This window comes from Nematolebias whitei, chromosome 14, assembly GCF_014905685.2.
Source record: "Nematolebias whitei isolate Nwh7 chromosome 14, NemWhi1, whole genome shotgun sequence".
Classification (NCBI taxonomy): domain Eukaryota; kingdom Metazoa; phylum Chordata; class Actinopteri; order Cyprinodontiformes; family Rivulidae; genus Nematolebias; species Nematolebias whitei.
Window position 1 is genome coordinate 12,372,980 of NC_056511.1, and position 20,726 is coordinate 12,393,705.

Below are 20,726 nucleotides of genomic sequence, written 5' to 3' on the forward strand. Positions count from 1 at the left end.
CCTTGTTTTTCTATCAAGTTCCTCCAGCACTACCATTAATTTTCACATTATGTGAAGGGGATTCCTTTCACCAGTACTTTTTTAAAATAAGACAAGGCAGAACATTCTCAACACAACTCTCTCACAGCAATCTTCATAGGCAATAAGGTTTTATTGAAAATGGAATATGGACAATAAAATACATTAGATTTTAAAATAATATTATTTGGGGGATATATGGGGGAGTGGTGGCGGAGAGGCAGGGTATGCCCTGGACAGGTCTCAAGTCCATCACAGGGTCACATAAAGACAAACAAGACAAACGACCATTTACATTTTACACACCTGTGGACAATTTAGGAGTACATTTAATCTAACATGCAGGTTTTTAGTGTGTGGGAGGAAACGAGTATCCAGAGAAAATCCACTTGTGCGCGAACATCCAAACTCCACCCAGAAAGGTCCTACACTAGAATTCAATCATGTAACCTTCTCATTAAGAGGTAGCAGCTCGACCAGCTGCCACACTGTTCCACCCCACTCATAATGATTTATAAAATGTTATTTTCTTCTTCCGGCTGCTCCCTTCTTATGGGGTCGCCACAGCGAACTAACTCTCACTAAGACTTGACAATTGTTTTTATGCCAGATAAACTTCCTGGCACAAGCACAGATGACCCAGCTGCCACAGCCCTCTGTGTGGAGCAGAGAGCTGCCAGGCCCAGGGGAGCAGATTGTGGGGGTTAAGGGCCTTGCTTAATGGCCCAGAGTGGGACGAATGAGGGTGGAGGAAGGTGTGAAAGTTTCACCTTTCCCATTCACATTTTTATGTCGTCAGTCTGGGGAGTTGAACCAGCGACCTTCCGATCACAGGCCCACCTTCTCCGACCTCTCCCACAGTGACTGCTGGGGATAGAGACCCCCGTAACCCGGGAAGGAGCAAGCAGGTAGACCTAATGGATAAACAAATGGATCAATGGATGATGAGCAAAGCAAACGGATGTGATAAGCTAAAAGAGATCAAATGGAAAATAGTGACAACATATATGCTAATTACTCAATCACAACATTGACATTTAACACCTTTCTGGAGACCATCTTGTATAAAACTTATGAATGAACTTGAAAAAGTTCATTTTAGACAGGAATTCAGTTCAGCATTTTCAAAAGGTGACAAACGACAAATTGAGTATGTGTGTATCTGCAACACAGTATAGGCAAGTGTTGCACAGATTTGTGTGAACCTTCACTTCTAAAACTTGATTTCTCACTTGCAGCTGGAGAGAGTGAATGTGGCTTTAAACCCAGGAATCCCACAAATATGGAAAAAAGAGAAACATAACTTTCATGGCCATTCAGATAAAAAGTCATGACTGTATCAAAAAAAGTGTTGGAAATCTAAATCTGAAAGAAATGTAGACTAGAAAAGCCTGTTTTTCAAAGAAATGTGAACATATATTTTACATCCCTGAGACTATCACAAAGCAGGTGCATTTATACGGAGACTTGATTACACACAGGTGGATTCTATTTATCATCATCAGTCATTTGGGACAACATTGGATCATTCATAGATCCTCACTGAACTTCTGGAGTGAGTTTGCCGCACTGAAAGTAAAAGGGGCCGAATAATATTGCACGCCCCACTTTTCACTTGATTTGTTTAAAAGTTTGACACATCCAATAAATTTCATTCCACTTCACGATTGTGTTCCACTTGTTGTTGATTCTTCACAAAAAATTAAAATTTTATCTCTTTATGTTTGAAGTCTGAAATGTGACAAAAGGTTGAAAAGTTCAAGGAGGCCAAATACTTTTGCAAGGCACTAATATATATATATATATATATATATATATATATATATAAAAATAAAATATAAAAGCTATAAATAAGAAGCCATTACAAAAAAAAAAAAAAAAAAACATTCTTCTGTTATACAAGACCTGGAGCTCAGATGCACCCAGAGTACTGTAATTTTGGTTCACAGCAGACGTGTAGACTCATATATTTGTCGACGAGCTGCCGCACAAAATTACAGGTCTTCTACTTCTTGTGACTCTTGGGAGTATTTTATGACATGGTCTTTTAATGATGGCTGAGAGCGGCTGTCCTCAGAAATATTATTTTCAAGTGAGTCAGCATGTGTTCTTACAACCACTCCCAGTTTATTTGACTCCAGAATCAGTGGCTGCAATTACAAAAATCCTCACTTATTTTTGCAGCCCACAACTGACGAATGTTTACAAAAAGCCAAGTTCCAAATGTCACATCTTGTGTGAATAAGACACACTCATCTTTAAAACATGAACATGACAGAGTCATTGTCATAAAGAATACTACCTCAGGGACTAAACCTTTTTCAGTTACCATTGAACATTGCGTCTACCCATTCACAACTCACTATTTCTCAGTGAACTTTTAAAAATAAATTTATATCATTTTGAAGGCCAAAATTTGGATGTAAATTGTGACCTAAAAAATGGTTAACATTTTGTTTTGAGTATTTAAGAATTGATCATCCAGTTCATCACAGTGACACCTAAGTTATATTAACACTAGGTTAGATGTGCAGTATTTTTGACAATGCACAACAGTGTGCAATTATTGCTCAAAACAACTGCATTCAATAGAATTGCAAGGTTTTCCTCTCAATGTATCATGATGTATGACCGTTAAAAAAAAAAAATCATCGTATTTGTACGGTTACTAGAAAAACTGAGCTTCAACAGGTTTATTTCTTTATCCAGTAACACATAAGGCAGACCATCGAGCTGTAAAACAGTTTTTCAACAGGGAAGCCCCTTCTCACTTGGTCTTGCTGATTCACTTCTCCATTTGGCTGCGTGCCATTCTTACTAATATAGTGTCATTCCCTATCTCTAATTTTGTTTCCATTTTCCTTTTTTATCATACTCATCTTGTGCCAAAAAAATGAAGCACACTTTTCTGGCAAAATAGCATTAGAGCCTGGAAATACCCAATAGGTAATTCTATGTTTATTTGATAAACACCCTTGAGGAAGGAAGGAGACATTCTATAAAACATAATTTCACAGTATGAAAGCCATAAAGAGAAAGAAAAAAATATTTACACACATCTTTTAAAATGTCATTTTCTGTTGTGCGCACTGTTATTTTTCTATATTTGCAGCACTTTATCCGTTATTTGGAGGTCTGTGCATAGGAACCAAATGTGCATGCCTGTATATCAGAAATATCTATTCACCTTCTAGTGCACGCTGTAGTCAATCAACTAATAAACTGTGGTGGTCACATTTCAACATCTAGCCTTGGCCATATAATTGCAATACAGCCAGCTACTGTTTTGTTAGTTCAAAAGGAAAACAAATTAATAAAGCGAACGACATGGACATGTTTTGTGGGATATTCCCAGTTTGGAAATCAGTAAAAATGACCTTATACTTCCAAGTCTTCAGAACCAAGGTAAAACAAGCAGTGAAATATTCATAACCTCTCCTAAATAAAATGAAACTTGTTTAGGCTCCTGCTTGCTGTAACACTACATTACTTCTCAAAATTATCTCTCAATGTTTGGCTTCCAATTCAAGAGGATTTAAGAAAATGACAAGGAAGGATGCAAGTTTCTTACAAAAATATGGTTCCTGGCAAAGTACCCAGAAATGGTACTCCTGGTAATTACTAAGAGCCTCTTTAAATTTAAAGTTACAAAATCATCCGTGATAACGAAAAGTACATAATTATACCTTTGATAACCTTGAGGAACATATATAGGTAAAATGTTTCAGTTTTAATCTTGTATGGGGCCTTTGAGGTAGGGTTTGTATGTTCTCGCAGTGTTTGCATAAGTTTTCCTCATGTTCTCATCCTTCATAGTTCATACATGCATCTTATGATAACAGCAAAGTATAAATTGACAATTTCTGGTCAGAGAAGTAAAGATAAGATTGTATAAAAATGTTCCACAGTTTATGATGCAATGATTATACCAAACTTGTGTAAAGTGGGAATAACAAAGCATGTGAACTGCATTGAGATTATTCCTGTATTTTAACCATTTTGTGTCTAGTGTATGGTTAAATGTTTGCCACAGCAAATGTAGCAGAGCTCCTCTGGTCATTGCTCTGAACATAAATTTCTCTTCATTATTTTTATGTATGTATACTTAAATAAATTTACAACCTCTATGTAAAAAAATAAATAAAAAAAAACACTTCATGGTCAGTGGTTATGCTTGATATATGGATTGGCAATTCCCAGTAGGGGCAGGGTGAGGCAGAAGAAGCTGCTGTACGGTAGAGTGCAAACTATAAAACGAAAGCAGCACAGAGGGTAGAAAACCTCAGTATTACGACTTTCTATGCGAGCAAGTTTCTTCTCATTTAATTTGTGCTATGACTTCTTCCGCAAGTCAAGTTTATGCTTTGAGCATTTTGGCAAACAGAGAAAACATTTGTTCATTTTTGCCCTAAAAGGAGAAAGTCAAAGTGCTATTTGGCAGCTGTCACTTGTAACTAAGGCTGAAACCACACTGTGTTCTTCATCTAAGAGCAAGAGGTTCAGGAGGATGCCAGAATTGCTCTGCACTTTCCAGTACTCCAGCAGCCCAAGCCACTATCTAATAGAAATGTGGGAAGCAACTGACATTTCAGTTTTTCCTTGGTTACAACCATCTATCCACCTTCAACCCCTCTGTCATTAACTGTTCAGACTGATGATTTTCATTCCAGAAGCATATTGCTTATGTTCTCTCAACTTGAAGACACAGAATGGTGGAAAAAGCAAGAACACCTCTTTAACATGTAAGGTTTTTACATACCAGGATGTTATCCTCTGCACTTCTGTAAAAGCAGAAGTTTTGGCATTTTGCTCATTCGAAGCATTAAGGATGTGCCATGTGTGCCAATACAAAATAGAGGGGGAAAAAATGGCAATGATGTTTGTGTAGCAATTGGTGATGCCCATAAGTCTGAGAAAAGTGACAAGATTATTTCCAAACATTTTGGAGTCAATTATATTACAATGAGGAAGATCTTTCATTAGTGGGAAGCATTGAAAACGGTGTGCAATCGTCATAGGAATAAACATCCAATTAGCCTACCCCTAATTCAGAATGTGCATTGCAAAAAAAGAGCTATATCTCAGTTTATGCCAACATAATTGGTAAAATAATAGACATGGCTTTGTGTGCACTTACTGTGATGTTTTTTGGGGATGAGCTTCCTAAAGAAAGACGCTGCAAAAAAGATCATAGCAGCATGGCTTGGGTTTGTATGTTTCCATCTCAACAAGCCACACGATTTCTGTAAGGATATTTTCTGAACAGACAAAACTAAAGTGGAGAGGTTTGGTCATAAATCATGGTAGAAGACTATCTACTGTTAAACAGAGATTGAGGGTTGATGATTTGGCCTTAATTTGCAGCTGCAGACCTAATAACCTTTGAAGTAATTGAGATGACAATGCATTTCTCCAGTATTTTAGTGTCAAACATGAGGCCATGTGTCTGACAGACAAAAGTTTTATCCAGATGGATTCACTCAACAGGACAATAATTTATGACACCACACAATAAAATGGCAATAATAATATGAATAATAAAGAATCAGGATATCGCAATGCCCCAGTCAATGGTGTGAACCTTTTGGAGAACTTGTACATAAAGTATTATTGACAAACTTCAATGAACTGAAGTAAAAATGTAAGAGAGTTGACAAAATTCTCCAAAGAGAGACAAACTCATAAGGTCAGAGAAATTATTTGTCCAAATATTCTGTAAAACGGGGCTCGACAATCTACTGAACTCAAGGTAGTCGAGTTGTTCACACGCTGATTCTACATTTCAATTGTTTTTGGTAAGTAAACATCGACATTGATTATATGTCAGGAGTGTTTAGTTTTTCACATGACTACATTCCTTCACTCTTGGTCTGAGATTTTCCAGAGAGTGTAAGATAATTTTTCAGCTCAAACTTGTAAAATATAAAGTACCGCCTCTGAAGTCCATTTGCATAGGTCACGGTCCGACTCATTGTGAGTACAAGCCTCATTGATTTTGATGGTGAACTATAGCAGAAGCAACTAGAATCTAGATTAAAAAGTTGTAAACCTGTCAACTTTAACAATGACTCAGCAGTTTCAGACCCTACAGACGGGCTATAAACAGAAACTGTGTTTCTGGATAAAATGTACTGGCAGTAATTGATTCTAGTCATAAAATATATAGTTGGGTTTTTAAATTTCATTTGTTTAATAAGCTTCAAAACAATACATTCATGTATTCTGCTGAGATTTAAAGCAGTGAGCAATGACTAAATACATGAACATTTTCAATTATTCCAAATTTTATGTTGCTCTAAACAGGATAATCCCATTGCATCAACTTTGGCTCCGTTTAGCGTACAATGAAACTCAAATAGCCTGCAGTTTTAGTTTGATTCAGTTCTCCAGAAAATACCCTGGAAAGATTTCAGTTGCAACATCGCTTCTTCAGAAAATGCAAGAGTTCCAATGAAAAAAGTGATATTTTTGTTCAAGTGAGTATTCAGTTATTTTTTCATACCTTGTTATGCTGAGTGTGAGGTGCTGGGAGCACATTTTTATCCTGTTCTGAGCCTCCATGTGTGTCATGTGCTCTGTGCTGTCACCATTGATAGCCAGGATAGTGTCTCCTGGACACAGGTCACCTTGGGCTGCCTTGCTACCAGGTGTTACCTATAAGTACATTCAACCACACACACACACACATATACACACACAAATCCAAACACACCCAGAAGGAAAAGAAAAACTATTTTGAATGTCCAAGACAACAACTGAAACCAAACAAGTATTATTCTACAACAAAAAGGGATCAATTTAATGTTAGGCAAGACTGCTTGGATTCAGAATTCATGATTGTATTTTCAAAAGTATGTAAACATGATAACGAAAGGTAAGAAGTCAGCCACGTTTGTATTTAGAGACAGATAACATAAATGTCTATTCATGTGTAAATAGTTTTTAGGTGAAAAACAAATCATGAACAACTTTTGTGATCATCTCGCAAAAGCACAAGGCTAAACCTTCAGGAAAAGATTTCCAAGAACCAGTGTGTGTTCATATATAGATCTATAGATAGATCTATAGATAGATCAATAGACACTAACAATTGACATGACATGTTTATTTGCAAGAATTCTAAATTGTTATTCTTTTCACATGGCATTTAGGTTTGTTTATTTTTGCCAAGCAATTTTCCAGTTTTAACTTCAAAGATTTTCTTTCAGCAGGTCGTCAGAATAGTATTTATTCATTCATTTATTTTATTTTATTTTTTTTTTCATTTTGCATTCCTGAAACTTGCAGGTCTGAGGACATTTGAGCCTTGCAAGGAGGCAGAAGGGTGAAAATGTGAGTAGTAAGTGTGTATGCATGTGTGTGTGTGTGTGTGTGTGTGTGTGTGTGTGTAGGGGCATTGCTCCAGTGAGCATGCTTTACCTTCAGACATACCAAGTAACATCTGAAATCAATTTGCATGATTACAAACCTGCAAATAACTTCCATATTTTCCAAAATTGACTTTGATAGATTTTTTTTGCCTCTAGCTTATAGAATAATAATAAAAAAATAATCCATCCATCCATCCATCCATCCATCCATCCATCCACACACACACACACACACACACACACACGACTCATTTTTATAGTTGCCGTCATATTATAGCCGACATAGACATCATATTTTAAAGAAGATAAATGTGTAAACAACTGTCAATATGTCTCCGGTCTTCCTTTGTGAGCTCTATGGGTTGTCAACCAGTGACAAGTATTCGTTTGCATTTTTCCAAGACTTCAGACTTCCAAGTTAACTCAAGAGTTCTGTCATCTGTAAAATACTCAAGTTGAAGGGTTATCAGAAGTAGACAGCTGGCCAAGTTCTCTGCACTTGGCCTACTATCAGATGAAAAGATTTATGACAAACTTTGTGAACAATATAGAAAAAATAGAATGATACCAAATAGTTTTTGGAGAAGAAGTGGGGATGCTGGAGGACTACAGATATCTTCTACTGGATTGGAAATCCTAATTTAAATCAGTCAACTAAGAGGAATAAACAATTTACGCCCTCAAAAAGTTGAGGTTTCTCAGCATTTGCAATTAAATAAGCTTACGCTGAAGAGTAAACTGTTTTTGCACTGATCTGCTGGGACATTAGTGTCAAAGATTAACGAAAAGAACCTGAAAAACATGAGTGTCTCTGGTTGCTTTGGAGCCGATGACAAAATGTTGCAAAGGTTGTTGAACAGAACAGAAAATATTGCACACCCTCTACAAAATGTATCTAATAAACTGACAGAGTACCTTTAGTCTGAAACTTAATTAGCTCTGCTGCAATAAGAACCCATAGAGAGGTCATTCCTGCCTACAGCAATAACCTGCTCCAAAGACTTTTTGTACAAGGACAGGACATTCCTTCAGGATAACATCTACCTGTCTTAATTTTTCACTTGTAGCTCTTTTGACTAGCAATGTAATGCAGAAATTTAATTTCCCTTTGGGATTATATTAGAGGAGTTTTCCATAAAATTAAATTCCAGACAGAGCAAAGAAAGCAGGAATGTGTGCGATTTCTGATTTCTGTACCAAACTGGAGTTAAACAGCAATGGCCTCAGACACAAGGGAACTACTAAAATCATTATCCTTTACAACACAAATAACTTTTGTCAACTATTAATAAACATGCAATTTATTTGGTTCCTTGAGTTTCTTAGATTATTTTTCATAAATCAGCTCCTTCTGCATGTGATGGTAATTCATTTTGCTACAAGGTGCACATTTTCAACTCTCAAATCTTCATACCCACTGCTTGACCTTACATAACCTCGTAAAGAGATTTGATAGATGCAAAAAGACTGTTGTGTCTGGAACACTAAAACCTTCTGTTGCATACCACTTACTCGGATATTAGTAATTTGGTCCAAGGTAAATACTGATTAGTATGGCTTGATGTAGAAGTAGAGCCCAGAGACAAAAATGGAGCTGCTTGAACAAAAAAATAAAAAAATAAATAAAAGCAGGTTCACCAACTGGAGACTAAGTCTTTAAGAGCAAAAGCACACAAGTTCACGCTCCATGAAGCACTAATAGCTGAATAATGTGGTTCAAATGCGGAATTCCTAAATTTACAACCTCTGACCACCCCAATGTCACCAATTCAGTTCCTGTAAATAGACATGAGTGTGGGTGGTTTGAGTAAGTTTGTGAGAAAGAGCTTCTGGGAACATTGCACTTGCAAAAAAGGTTGGCATAAACAACTGTGCAACCATAATCCTGTAAATTAAAGATTTCGTCTTTATAAGAGGCTAACTAAAGCTTTTCTTAGAGCCGAAACCCAAACAGTTTCTTGCTCCTAAGAACATATGATGACACGACATTAACTAGAAGTTAGGAGTTGCCTTTTCTCAATCGTCAAGACCTCCCCAGTCCTTTAAATCTTTGTGTGTGTCGAGTCTGTGCCAGTGTTGTGACATAGTGGAACAAAGCAAATGTACATATGCAACCCCAACACATGCACACACGATGAGTCGTATCAGTTCAAGCTTGGACCATGCACAGCACTGCATGAATCACATTTGACACACAAATGCACCGAACCATTAGTATGCCATTACCACAATGGGAAAAATGAGACTGACATGAGAAACCAAACATTTCTACCAACATAGAAGTCCAACAATATAAAGTTCTAATAAAATCAGTCTTCTATACAGTAATTCCAGTTTAGTTATAACAATCTAAAAAGTGAATTTAATGTTTATTTAGGTTAAAGCGTCTTTGAACACTATGATGGCATTTTACATTTCTTTTAGTTTCTTTTTTCCTTACTCTTAAAACCTTCTCATAATTAAATTGACTGAATCTAAGTTATTGACTGAAATAAAACTACAGATACCTGGAGCCTAAATGACATTCAATCCAAAGTTGTGAACAAGAAAAAAGTGTTTCAAAATGACTGTTCAGGCAGAGAAGGAGCAGTTCAAGTAAATAAATACATTTAAATATTCATTATGATGTGTTTTAAAGTATAAATGTTAATCAAGAGCAAATGAGTGCTCGAGATTTAAGCACCAATGCAATAACCTTGTAAAAAAAAATAAAACCACTTTAAAAATAGTGTTTGTGGAAATAAAACCTAAATATGACTCTATACATCAATTGGTCACATTTATTTATATAGCTGTCATAAAGAATATACAATATAAATGTTTTTGTCTTCTTGATCTGAACAGTATTTAGAGCATCCTTGTAAATATACACAAAACGAGTTCTATACAACCTGAATATTTTAACAGTTCAAATTTTTTGAGCAACAGAAAAGGCAGAATGTAAAAAGATTAATGTGACGAAGCACTCCTGTCACTCTTTCACACTTTAGTCGCACATGTTTAAACACAACCACATGCACAGATCCATGTCACACTCCAGTCCTCTTCCCTTAGTTTAGATCTTGTCAGTAAAGTTCATTATAATGTCCATTTTTCCCTCACCAGCTTAGAGCAACCAAGAGTGTGCACTTGGGGCTTCAGTTCAGGAAAACGCACATTAAAAACCACTTGTACCTGGTGCTGTTGCACTGGGTGGTATGATGTCAGCTTCCCTCACTGCATGGCAAAAGTGGTGGGATGATTGACTTTCACTGAAAAGATGTTTCCATGATCATGACTTTAAATGATTTTGTGCATTAATATTGTTGGATTAATTAGGATTTTTGGAGTGAGAATGAACTTGAATAAAGAATAAAATTGTATTTGTTTAAATTGTGGTTAAACCAAGTGTACTGGCCTTGATGTCTAGTGGGAGGAGCTAAAGATTAAGAGTTGTCGCCCGACACTGAGGAGGCAGAGTGAATGTGTAAGGTGGTTACAGAGAAGATGGCAAATTGTGGGTACTACTGTATCAAGCTAACAAGGAAGGCAAGTGTTTTACCCTTATGGAGGAGAAAATAAAATACTGGGATGGTCTGAAGACTTGACTTGTCAGTGAGTTTATCTGAAGAACTTTCATTCAGATTCAAGAACATGTTTGCATGGAAAATAACCTCACGACAATGAACACTTGAACATTTGCTTTTTTTAATCTTTGGTACCACAAACATCTGGTTTTGTAGACGTTTAGAAGCTTCTTTTTACACCAGTTTGCTAGTTGTGACTTTATGTTGCCAAGTGTTTTTCAGTGCAGAATTCCTTTTTTTAATACAAGATTTAATTTCTCTGCAAAGGTTTTCAATGGGATTTAAATCAGGACCCATTGCCGACTGGTTTAAAACAGTTAAACCTTTCCTTTTCCATGTTTTTTTTTAATGCTGTTGAATTAATACACAAGATTTTGTTGAAAGATTCAAGAACGTTGCTTTAAGCTCAACAAAATTTTGCTAACACACTTTGCTGTAAAAGGCAGACTTTTCACCCATTTATTTACTTGGATGTGTATATCTTTATCTACACAGAATAGTAAAACATTGTTCCAGTCTCTGCAAATTATTTTGAACACTCAAAAATGTTTGTTAAAGTGGTCTTAGCATATGTTGACAAAGTATGTCAAAGTGGAAAGGAATAAAACATGTATTCATTGCAGGTCACAGAGTATACAAGTATCAATCAGGGAGCTGAAATGACCTAAGTTGAAAAAAAAACTTTAGTGTCTCGTTTTCCATTAAAATGTACTCAATAAATCGGTTCCAACAAAGTTAGCATTAACAGAAATGGCACATGGCAAATGATAAGTCTCATGTTATCCCTTAGAACAATGAATATTGGTAAAAGTGAAACAGAAAAAAGTGAAAACAACTGAAAATATGCCAAAGGGAAAAGAAAAAAAAAAAGTGAATATTTGTGCATGTTTTACTTTATATAATAAAACTAGACAAACTTTTTTACATATGCTATGATGTCACCCTCAGGGCAACATTATGGCATTACTGCTTTTACCTGCATATCCTGTCCTCCTGTTTCATTTAGATCAAGATCTAAACTGTTAAATATGCTTGACTTGACAGATTTGCAAACACACGTCTTTAACAGAAAATGCCAACGTAACTCCTCAGACATTTTTACCTAAATAAAGACCAGGTTTCATCTAATCTGGTCACCTAATGTGTCTAACCTGCAAGTCTCTACATTCTATATAGTAATGTTTTAAGCTAAAGTACTGGTAAGTTGTCATCTCCAAAAATTGCTTGCATAAATGAATTCCACAGAGGCACTTGGTGCTGGGTGGAAACGCTGAATCGCACGTCTCAGGAGCAGGAAGAATAAAAAAATCATTCCTGGCAACCAGTCAGTTAGACGCCTTTGTTTGCTTATTGGACTTGTGATAGGAACCATGGTTATGACCTTGGTGACACACTGAATAGTGAATACATAGCCTTGGGTGTGAGGTTCAGACTGGTGTGTGTTAATCACACTCAAACAAAGAGGCTGTAGCTGCCAAAAGTAATAGGTAATGCTGTGGCAGATGATTAAACATGAGGTGCTACAGACCAGAAAAAGGAAGACTCAGTGGAATTTATCTACAGTATGTGATGCAATATATAGTCACTACATTACACATGAATAAGCTGTCAGTTTAGTACCACTTCTGACTGGTTTTAGAAAATTGGGAGTGTTATTGCTAAAGTTTTAAGCAAGCCTTTGGAGCAAACACAATGAAACTGAAGTAGGTGATGTAATGTGAAATCCATAATCCAACATTTTAGAAAACAAAGACTACAAAAATGCATTCTTCCTGAAGGGTTTCTTCCTGACTACTCACTCATCACATATTCTGGCTTTTTTGTGTTAAACCATGACAAATGTTCATTGTTAATGGACCGATTTAATTTGAGCAGCAACTATAGCGACTCAATTTTATGGAGTAGGTTTGAGACCAAGCTCAAGGTCTCGTTCCCGTTTGAATAAACCACATCCTCACTGAAGAAATTCTTCAAAAAAGGAACCAGTTATCTTTCAGTTGCATTGTTTTTGAGCTTCAGCATCTAGAATTTAGACCTTAAGATGATAAGAAACACTGAAGTCCAAAGCTGACTATTCTTATTTGGTCAGCAGTATTCAAGAAACGATCCATGTGGTTTGGGGTCACATGGTCTGGCTCTGGTATGCGGCAGAAAGACATTTTCTAAGAGATGAAAGGGCACAAAAGGACATTGAGTTTAGTAGGTATGCAACTGCTAAAGCATGCCAAGTTGTTTTTGTTAAGTCATATTCAGCCATTTCAATGCCCTTGAAAGGTCAACATAACTGTGAAAAATAAAAAACTAGGTTGGTCAAGAGGCCACATTAAAAAGGCACAAAACAAAATCCTAATATGATAATGTGTGCCTGTATAATTTAACACTAGAGACCCGACTCCTTTTAGGTTCAGATCAAGGTTTAAATTCAAGCTAGACCATGTCACGTCTTTTCCCTGTTGGTTTGCGGCCTGTTTAACATTACCCCTAATACCCAAAGGCACCCAAGAGGGCAGTGATCTAAAGCTGATCATAATGAAGGTACTTTGTGTTCAAAGCTACATCTAAATGAGTCGTTTTTGGCATCTGTTAGTGTAACAGTAAGTGGAATTAAATGCTTAAAAGACTGATTACCCATGATGTTTCAATCAGCAAAGACGAAATAAGAGAGAGCCTGGATCTATTTTATCTTCTTTCTTATTATGTTGTAAGTCTAATCATGTATCTTGATTATGTGTTTAACAGCTAGACACAAGGAGCTCAACTGCTGAAGTTATTATGTTTTAGGTAAGACATAAAGCTTGCTTTGCTGAATTGTAAATAACCGTTTGTTTGTTAGGGTGGAACAGTTGGTGGAGCTGCTGCCGCTTAGCGACCAGGTTGCAGGTTCAAATCCCGGTTGGGGGCCTTTCTGGGTTGAGTTTGCATGTTCTTTCAGTGCATGCGTGAATTTCCTCCAGGTACTCCAGTTCGGTTTCCTCCCACATACCAAAAACATGCATGTTAGACCAGTTGGTAATTTGAAAATCGCCCCAAAATGTGAGCGAGAGAGTGATTGGTTGTTTGTCTCGTTTTTCTCCATGTGTCCCTTTGATGGACTGGAGACCTGTCCAGGGTGTACCCTGCCACTCGCACGGTGATGGCTGGACATGGCATACCTGCAAACTCAAAAGAGATAAAAATGTGACAAACCTAGCACCTGTAGTGGGTTAGGTAGCCCAGCCCCACCAAAAAAAACAACTCTTTGGATCTGCATGATTTGCATATTTTAGTTTGAAATCTGCTAATTCCGCTGAAAAGCAACAAGTTTGCAGGTATGATATGGGCACCAGTGACCCACGCGACCCGAAAAGGAATAAGTGGGTAAAGATAATGGATGGATGAATGGAAGGTAATTGGTTATTGGCAATTCGCTATAAAACAGATGCCAAAAGGTCTGCCGAGTTTGGATCCTGTTTTTTATTTGTCTGCATAGAGAAATATTCCACTGCTCAAGTAAACAACTGCGTTGTCATTTTTTGGGGAATATACTTTTGCATCTTTTTGGGTCCAGGCAGGAAGCTTTAAACTTTTGACCGTCTCTCCCAAGGTTGTACTCCGTTCTAATCGAGACCGAACCAGAAATGTCTATAAAAAGATAAATTGCATCTCTGTGTTGCTTGGTGGTGTGAATTAACTTCTTTGTGAACTTCTTCAATAACATATTTTGGGAAACTGCTACAAAGGGGATGCTTGCCAATTTCATCAGACAGAAAAGTCAATATTTGAAGGTCGGTATGTGTTGCAGGTACAAATAACTTCCAGTCAGCCATGTGTCAACAATAACATCCAGACTTCATACTCCCAGTACACTTTACACGACTTTTATCCAATTTAAAATTGACGTTTGTTTTCAAATACTACTAAACAAAGATTTCTGGAAGGTTTTTTTTTATCCCCCCTCAAAGCATACAAAGTAATGAATCCCATCCCATCAACAAAAGACACAAATGTTTTAAAGACAAGAAAGAGAACTCTGACAGAACTCAATTACTGTAAATAAAATAAAAATCGACAGTATCCAAAATAAAAATAATAAAAAAAAGAACAAAAAATGCTTTCATTTCACATCTGTTTCACTATTTAACAAGAATGGATGCTTAGCACTAACAGGCTCAGCTCTGGTCTTTAAAGGAGACAGAGGAGTACAAAACCAAATGAAGTTGTTGCTTCAAGGTTTAGAAAATTGAAATAAACATTTCAGATGGAAAAGTATCTGCAAGGTGCTCCCATTACACCAATAAAAGCTTGGCCATTTTCAAGTTTCCAATCGGTATTCAACATCCTTTCAGACACTACAATGTGTTAAAAAGGTTGTTGGACACTGCGCCAATCATTATTTACCCAACACGCACATCTGAATTCCTGTCCAGAGGTCCACTGTTTGCCTGTTGGCAGAGAGGACAAGGGTCCTGCGTCACCTTCTGTCTGGAATTTACTGTGACACTGACGTACAAAAGGGTTTACACCACTTCTGCCACATTCACCACCTCCACTTGAAATGCTTCTCTGGTGATATCAGGGATTTATTTTTATTTTTTTAGTTGTTCTGCCTCAAGTTTCTTTCATTCACACACAAAGACATTCAACAACCTGACCAACCATGTGCACTCAGGACACATGTTTCTACAGTCAAACAGACTCACCATCAAATGGTGCAGGTTCTAATGTCCTGGCAGGGGACTAATGAGCTTAGCCGGGAACATTAACACCTTGGGAAAGGAACCAGCTGCCGCCATCAGAACTTGTTTCCTGGTATTTACAGCTTTGTTTTAAAGTGTGGCTGTTTCTTTAGGTTTTAATTAAAAACATAAAAAGGAGAGATGTTTTACTTGTAAAGTAACTGTTCATTAAAAAGAAATAAATCAAAGCTACAGACAGTATTATTTTAGCTATTTCTATGGCATGTTAAATTGCCCCCTGGCAACTGCAGGAATCGTCTGCCAGATTCTTCCTCTGCCTCAATAAATGTCTTTAAGTGCCACCATTCGTCCCATTCAAACTGGTGTTCTGGACATGCGTGTGCAGCAGGAAGTGCATGTGATGGATTATGAGCTCAGGAGATATTTTTGACTAAGAACATGCCAGAACAAAATACTCATAATTTGACCAATGCTCACACTGTAAACTAAAAGTCAACAAAGTTCAAGTCAGGTCATCTGGATGGCTTCTTTTCTTTTTTTTTTGGAGACATGTCGTCCTTCATCCAAAAAGGACTTCATCAGTCAGAGGAACCACAACAAACTCAGTCCTGAGTCTAGCTTCAAAGTTGGAATGAAATCTATATATATATTTTTTTACTTTAGTTTTGCAGTATAACTGTTCAGGTGCAATCTGAAACAACTTGAGCTGCCATCATGGGTCAGTTCTGCAACCCTAGTTTTGCAAAATAATCTTTTTGAGAAACTTTTGAACCACTTTGGGTATGGGTGCCTCAGAGGAGTCGATGGGGGAGAGGGCGGGCCCCAGAAACCATTTTATCACAAGCAAACTGTTGCTCCACAATGTGGGTGTGCTGCTTGTGGGACTCAGTTTGTTGCGTCTCCTCAGACTTCATCCTTTGGATGAAGGATGAAACGTCACAACAACAACAAAAAACCCAAAAAACAACCACCTCCAGATGACCTGACTGAACTCTGATGGATTTTTCACCCGAATTATTGAGCATGAACTCTTGATGTAAACTAAAAATGTTTAATTTATATTTTACAACTTCTTACTGTCTAATCAGAAATTTGCAAAGATTAAATATCATTAACTCTTTGAATTAAAATCCACGTGTTGCTGTAAATTGACGTTTAATTGCAAACTGACACTCGGTTCATTAACGTGTTTTTTGTTTGCGAGTCTTTAGGAGTCGGTGTAATCCTGACCTGAGATTTTCAGCCAACACATTGTGTATTTGTATGCTTCCAACATGACACATTGAGAAATATGCCTGCATCTCAACAGCTGCTTCCTTGTCTAACTTTCAATCCAAGTATTTAGAATGAAATAAAATAAAAATCTCATCTGTACACTGTAAAACATAGATTTTACTTGCCATCTTTGTTTTTGCCGTGTGCAGGTGCAATCTGAAATGACCTGAGCTGCCATCATGACTCAGTTCTGCAACCCTCATTATGCAAAATAATGCTTTTGTGCATGCCATGCTTTTCATTTTGGCATGTACAAAATGGAACTGTCGGGAAACTATGTTATCGATTACACCGAAACCAAATGTTTTCAAAAAGGCCCCGGAGCTGCATTAAGCAACATTCTGTAAGCTGTCGGCTCTTTGATGATATGAGCAGTCTCTGCTCAATTAATTAAAAAATAGAACAAAGTCTGGCAGCCTTGTATCAAACGAAAGCATCTTCTGCTCTTCCCAAAGAAGGTATCACTGAAAGAGTGCGGTTCATATTTGGTTCCTGGGTGCCAAGTGGAGATAGCTTTCACTGTGATTTAGAGAGTTGAAGGTGCCAAGTTAGCAACTGAGTCTCACTAATGTGAGACCAATGAAACCACAAAGCTGCCGGTATTTATACGTCAAGGCTTCTGCACAGTCTGAGTCAAAGTAGCTGAATCACAGCATCAAACTTTTTTTTCTTCTTGCGTTTTATTTTGGTAAGTTTCTCTGGGTCTTTCAAACTATTTATGCTTGAAAATGTAAAAAAATAAAAAAAAATGCACCACTGGTTCAGAGTGATTGCACCCTGTAGTTAAATAGTTGTTTTGGGGCCAGTGATACAGCTGAGGAGAACACCTGGAATCCCTCAGCAGCACCAACGAGCTCTGATGAAAAACAAATGTCAGCGCCTGCCCCCACCACCTATGTGTCCCTCCTGTTAGCCCTGCAGCGCCAGGCTGCGTCTTCCCTGGCTGGGATGAAATAATGGCCACTGCCAGATCCACTGACTCTTGACCCATATAGTGAGGGTCAGGGAAGTTCATGAGGCTTTCTACAACTTACACCTTCAACAGTTCTTGCTCCATTCACCCTCTGTTAAAATGTCTTGATGGCATCAAGGCATGAGTGGCATCAAATTTTTTACGTCTTCAGCCATATCTTAAGCAAATCTAGGGATGGTTGTAAACTGACTAAGTTTAATAAACAGATTAGCTCTGCTCTACAAAAATCTTCTTCCAGCTAAGCTTAAGTCCACGTTGACCAGATCCGACCTTGAAAAAAAATTTAGTCCATGCATTTGTTACAACTCGGCTGGACTACTGTAACGTGCTTCATGTTGGGGTCAGTCAGGTGTCCCTTTCACATCTCCAGCTCATCGAAAATGCTGCAGATCATCCATCAAGAGGAACTCGTAGGTTTGAGCACATTTCAGCAGTTTTGTCCTCCCTTCACTGGCTCCCTGTGTGTGTCAGAAGTGATTTTAAAATTCTCCTGTTGACATTTAAATACATTAACGGCCTTGCACCTTCATGCCTCTCTGATCTACTTCAGCCTTATGTTCCTTCTCAGGCTCTGAGATCATCTGATCAGCTGCTTTTGCTGAAGCTCAGAGGAGATTGGGCTTTTTCAGTCATGTGCCCTAAATTCTGGAGCAATCTGCCTCCCAACAATCAACAGATCACGTCACTCTCTGCTTTTAAATCTCGCCTAAAAACACACCTGTATTCACTGACATTTAAACACAATATGATTTGATTTACCATTTCATTCTTTCTCTTTATTTTTTGTGTTTTTCACGTTTTATTTTCTTGCTTTTAATTACATCTTGTTATTTTTTACTGCCTTGATATTTCTAAGCACTTTTGGTAATGGCTGCTGTTTTAAATGTGCTTTATAAATAAATTTGACTTGACTTACACTTGCAAATAATATTCATAATGATGAAGTAGATCTGGTCGAATAAGATGATGATCTTAATGGTGTTTCCACAAATGGCATCACTTTGAAAAGCTCGTATAATAACGCACTTTTTTTTTTTTTACCTTAACAAAATGTTAAATCATGTCAAATTACATTATTCATACATACATAAAAACTGATTTTTAATTGGACAACATTGTTCAAATTGTTGTGGAGCTCACCACTGTTGTGTTTAGACATAAAAGTAATAAAATGTTTAAAGTTATTTTGAGTGAAAGCAGAACTGATGGTCGCACAGTTGCAATGAAAGCCACCTGCCAGAAAATAGACGGCGCCATCTGTCCCTTTAAGATAAGCTGCTCGTGTTGATACGCCGCTTGGAGGACAATGGACCGTTGTGACGTCTAATTTAAAGTTTATACATTTGTCTAATCTCAGTCTGTATCGATTAAAACAGCTCCACGCCTAAAAGCTGAGCAGACGTGTACTCTGTTGACGCTCAGCTGAATGAATGGATTGACGCGGACCGGCAGGGACGACGCTACCTACCCTGGAGATAGTTAACGGTGTGCTGAAGTCCCGTCCTCCCACCAGCCGAAAGCCCCACGGAGAGGGTCCCTTCAGTGTCACGGTCTGTGGCATGTTCGGTAATGATGTCTTTAGGGAGAGGAACAGTCAAAAGAAGGAGTCCACGGTTGCTCGGCTTTAAAAAAACAAAAGTGGGGAGCGTGAAGTAGCCAGAGTCCTCCTCCCAGCTGCTAGGCAACGCTGTCCCGGCTCTGAAAACTTTACTCCTCCGCTCCTGATTCAAGTTTAAATAACGAAGCCGCCTCTGACGTCAGAGGACGGGCTGTCCGGCCCGCCCCCAAATACAGAGGGGGAGGAGACTCCCACACAGACTTGTGTATATGAACCAGCATTAATGTTTGTTTTGGGTTATTGTCCTTATGGAACTTGCTGAGTCTAAGTTTCCACTGTCTGGTTAAGGTGCTGCATTTTCTGTGCAGTCTTCCAGTGTCCTTGGGGTTGACCACCTTCGAGTTGCTTATTTGTCATATGCAGGTCACCACAAGGTTAACTGAAATGTTCAGGATGACAAAACGATTTGACTAGCTAAAAAACAAAACAAAGAACAAACAAACAAGAAAATACTAAAGCATGCAATAAGGGTACAAAAATAAAGTAGAAAAAGTTAAACGATTAATTATTTACAAGTTACTAAAGAGAAATCGTAAATAACATGGGAGAATAGAATGGTGCAAGTAGGATGAATTTGTATGAATAAGTATTTTAAGGTAGTAATATAAGCTCAAATGCACAGGATACATATTGCACATAACTATTATAAAATACGCAGGTTGTGTGACAGGTTGCACAGGTAGTGAGTAACATTGAGATGGAATTATAACGTTAAGGTAGTGACATACAGTACATGATACAGCCACATAGTGCAGCAGCAATAAACATATTAGTTGTCACAGATAATATTACCGGTAGACGTATTAGGTGTCACAGCTAATATTAGTCATATTAGGTGTCAGTATTATTATCAAGAGTTCAGTAATCTGACAACTTGTGGATAATAACTATCTTTGAGTTTTTTCGTGTGCAATGGCAGACTCTTGTCTGCCTGAGGGTAGAAGACGGAAGAGTCCTTGTGCTTGGTGGGCGTGGTCCTCACTGATGCTGCATGCTTTATGCAGACACCGGCTGTGGTAGACGTCCTGGATGCATGGAGATTGCTACCAGTGATGTCCTCTGGTGTTTGCACCACCCTCTGTTGTGCTTTCCGGTTCTGACTGGTGCAGTTCCTGTACTACCCTGGGATGCAGCCTGTCAGCAGGCTCTCATAGATGCACCTATAAAAGTTTGTGAGCATGCTGCTGTTCCAAACTTCTTTAGTCTTCTTAGGAAGTAGAGTCTTTGCTG

General features: G+C 37.8%; 1 protein-coding gene across 1 annotated transcript in view; it reads right to left on the reverse strand.

The window, feature by feature from the left end:
- pdlim4 (PDZ and LIM domain 4) overlaps positions 1-19,579 on the reverse strand; it is a 50,293-nt gene extending 30,714 nt beyond the window's left edge. The window contains exons 1-2 of the mRNA XM_037687869.1: positions 19,347-19,579; positions 6,521-6,672 (exon numbers count right to left, since the gene is read on the reverse strand). Of these exons, the coding sequence (XP_037543797.1) occupies positions 6,521-6,672; positions 19,347-19,439 (245 nt within the window). The 5' untranslated portion in view covers positions 19,440-19,579. The remainder of the gene's footprint in view (positions 1-6,520; positions 6,673-19,346) is intronic.
- Between the last annotated feature and the right edge of the window lie 1,147 nt (positions 19,580-20,726).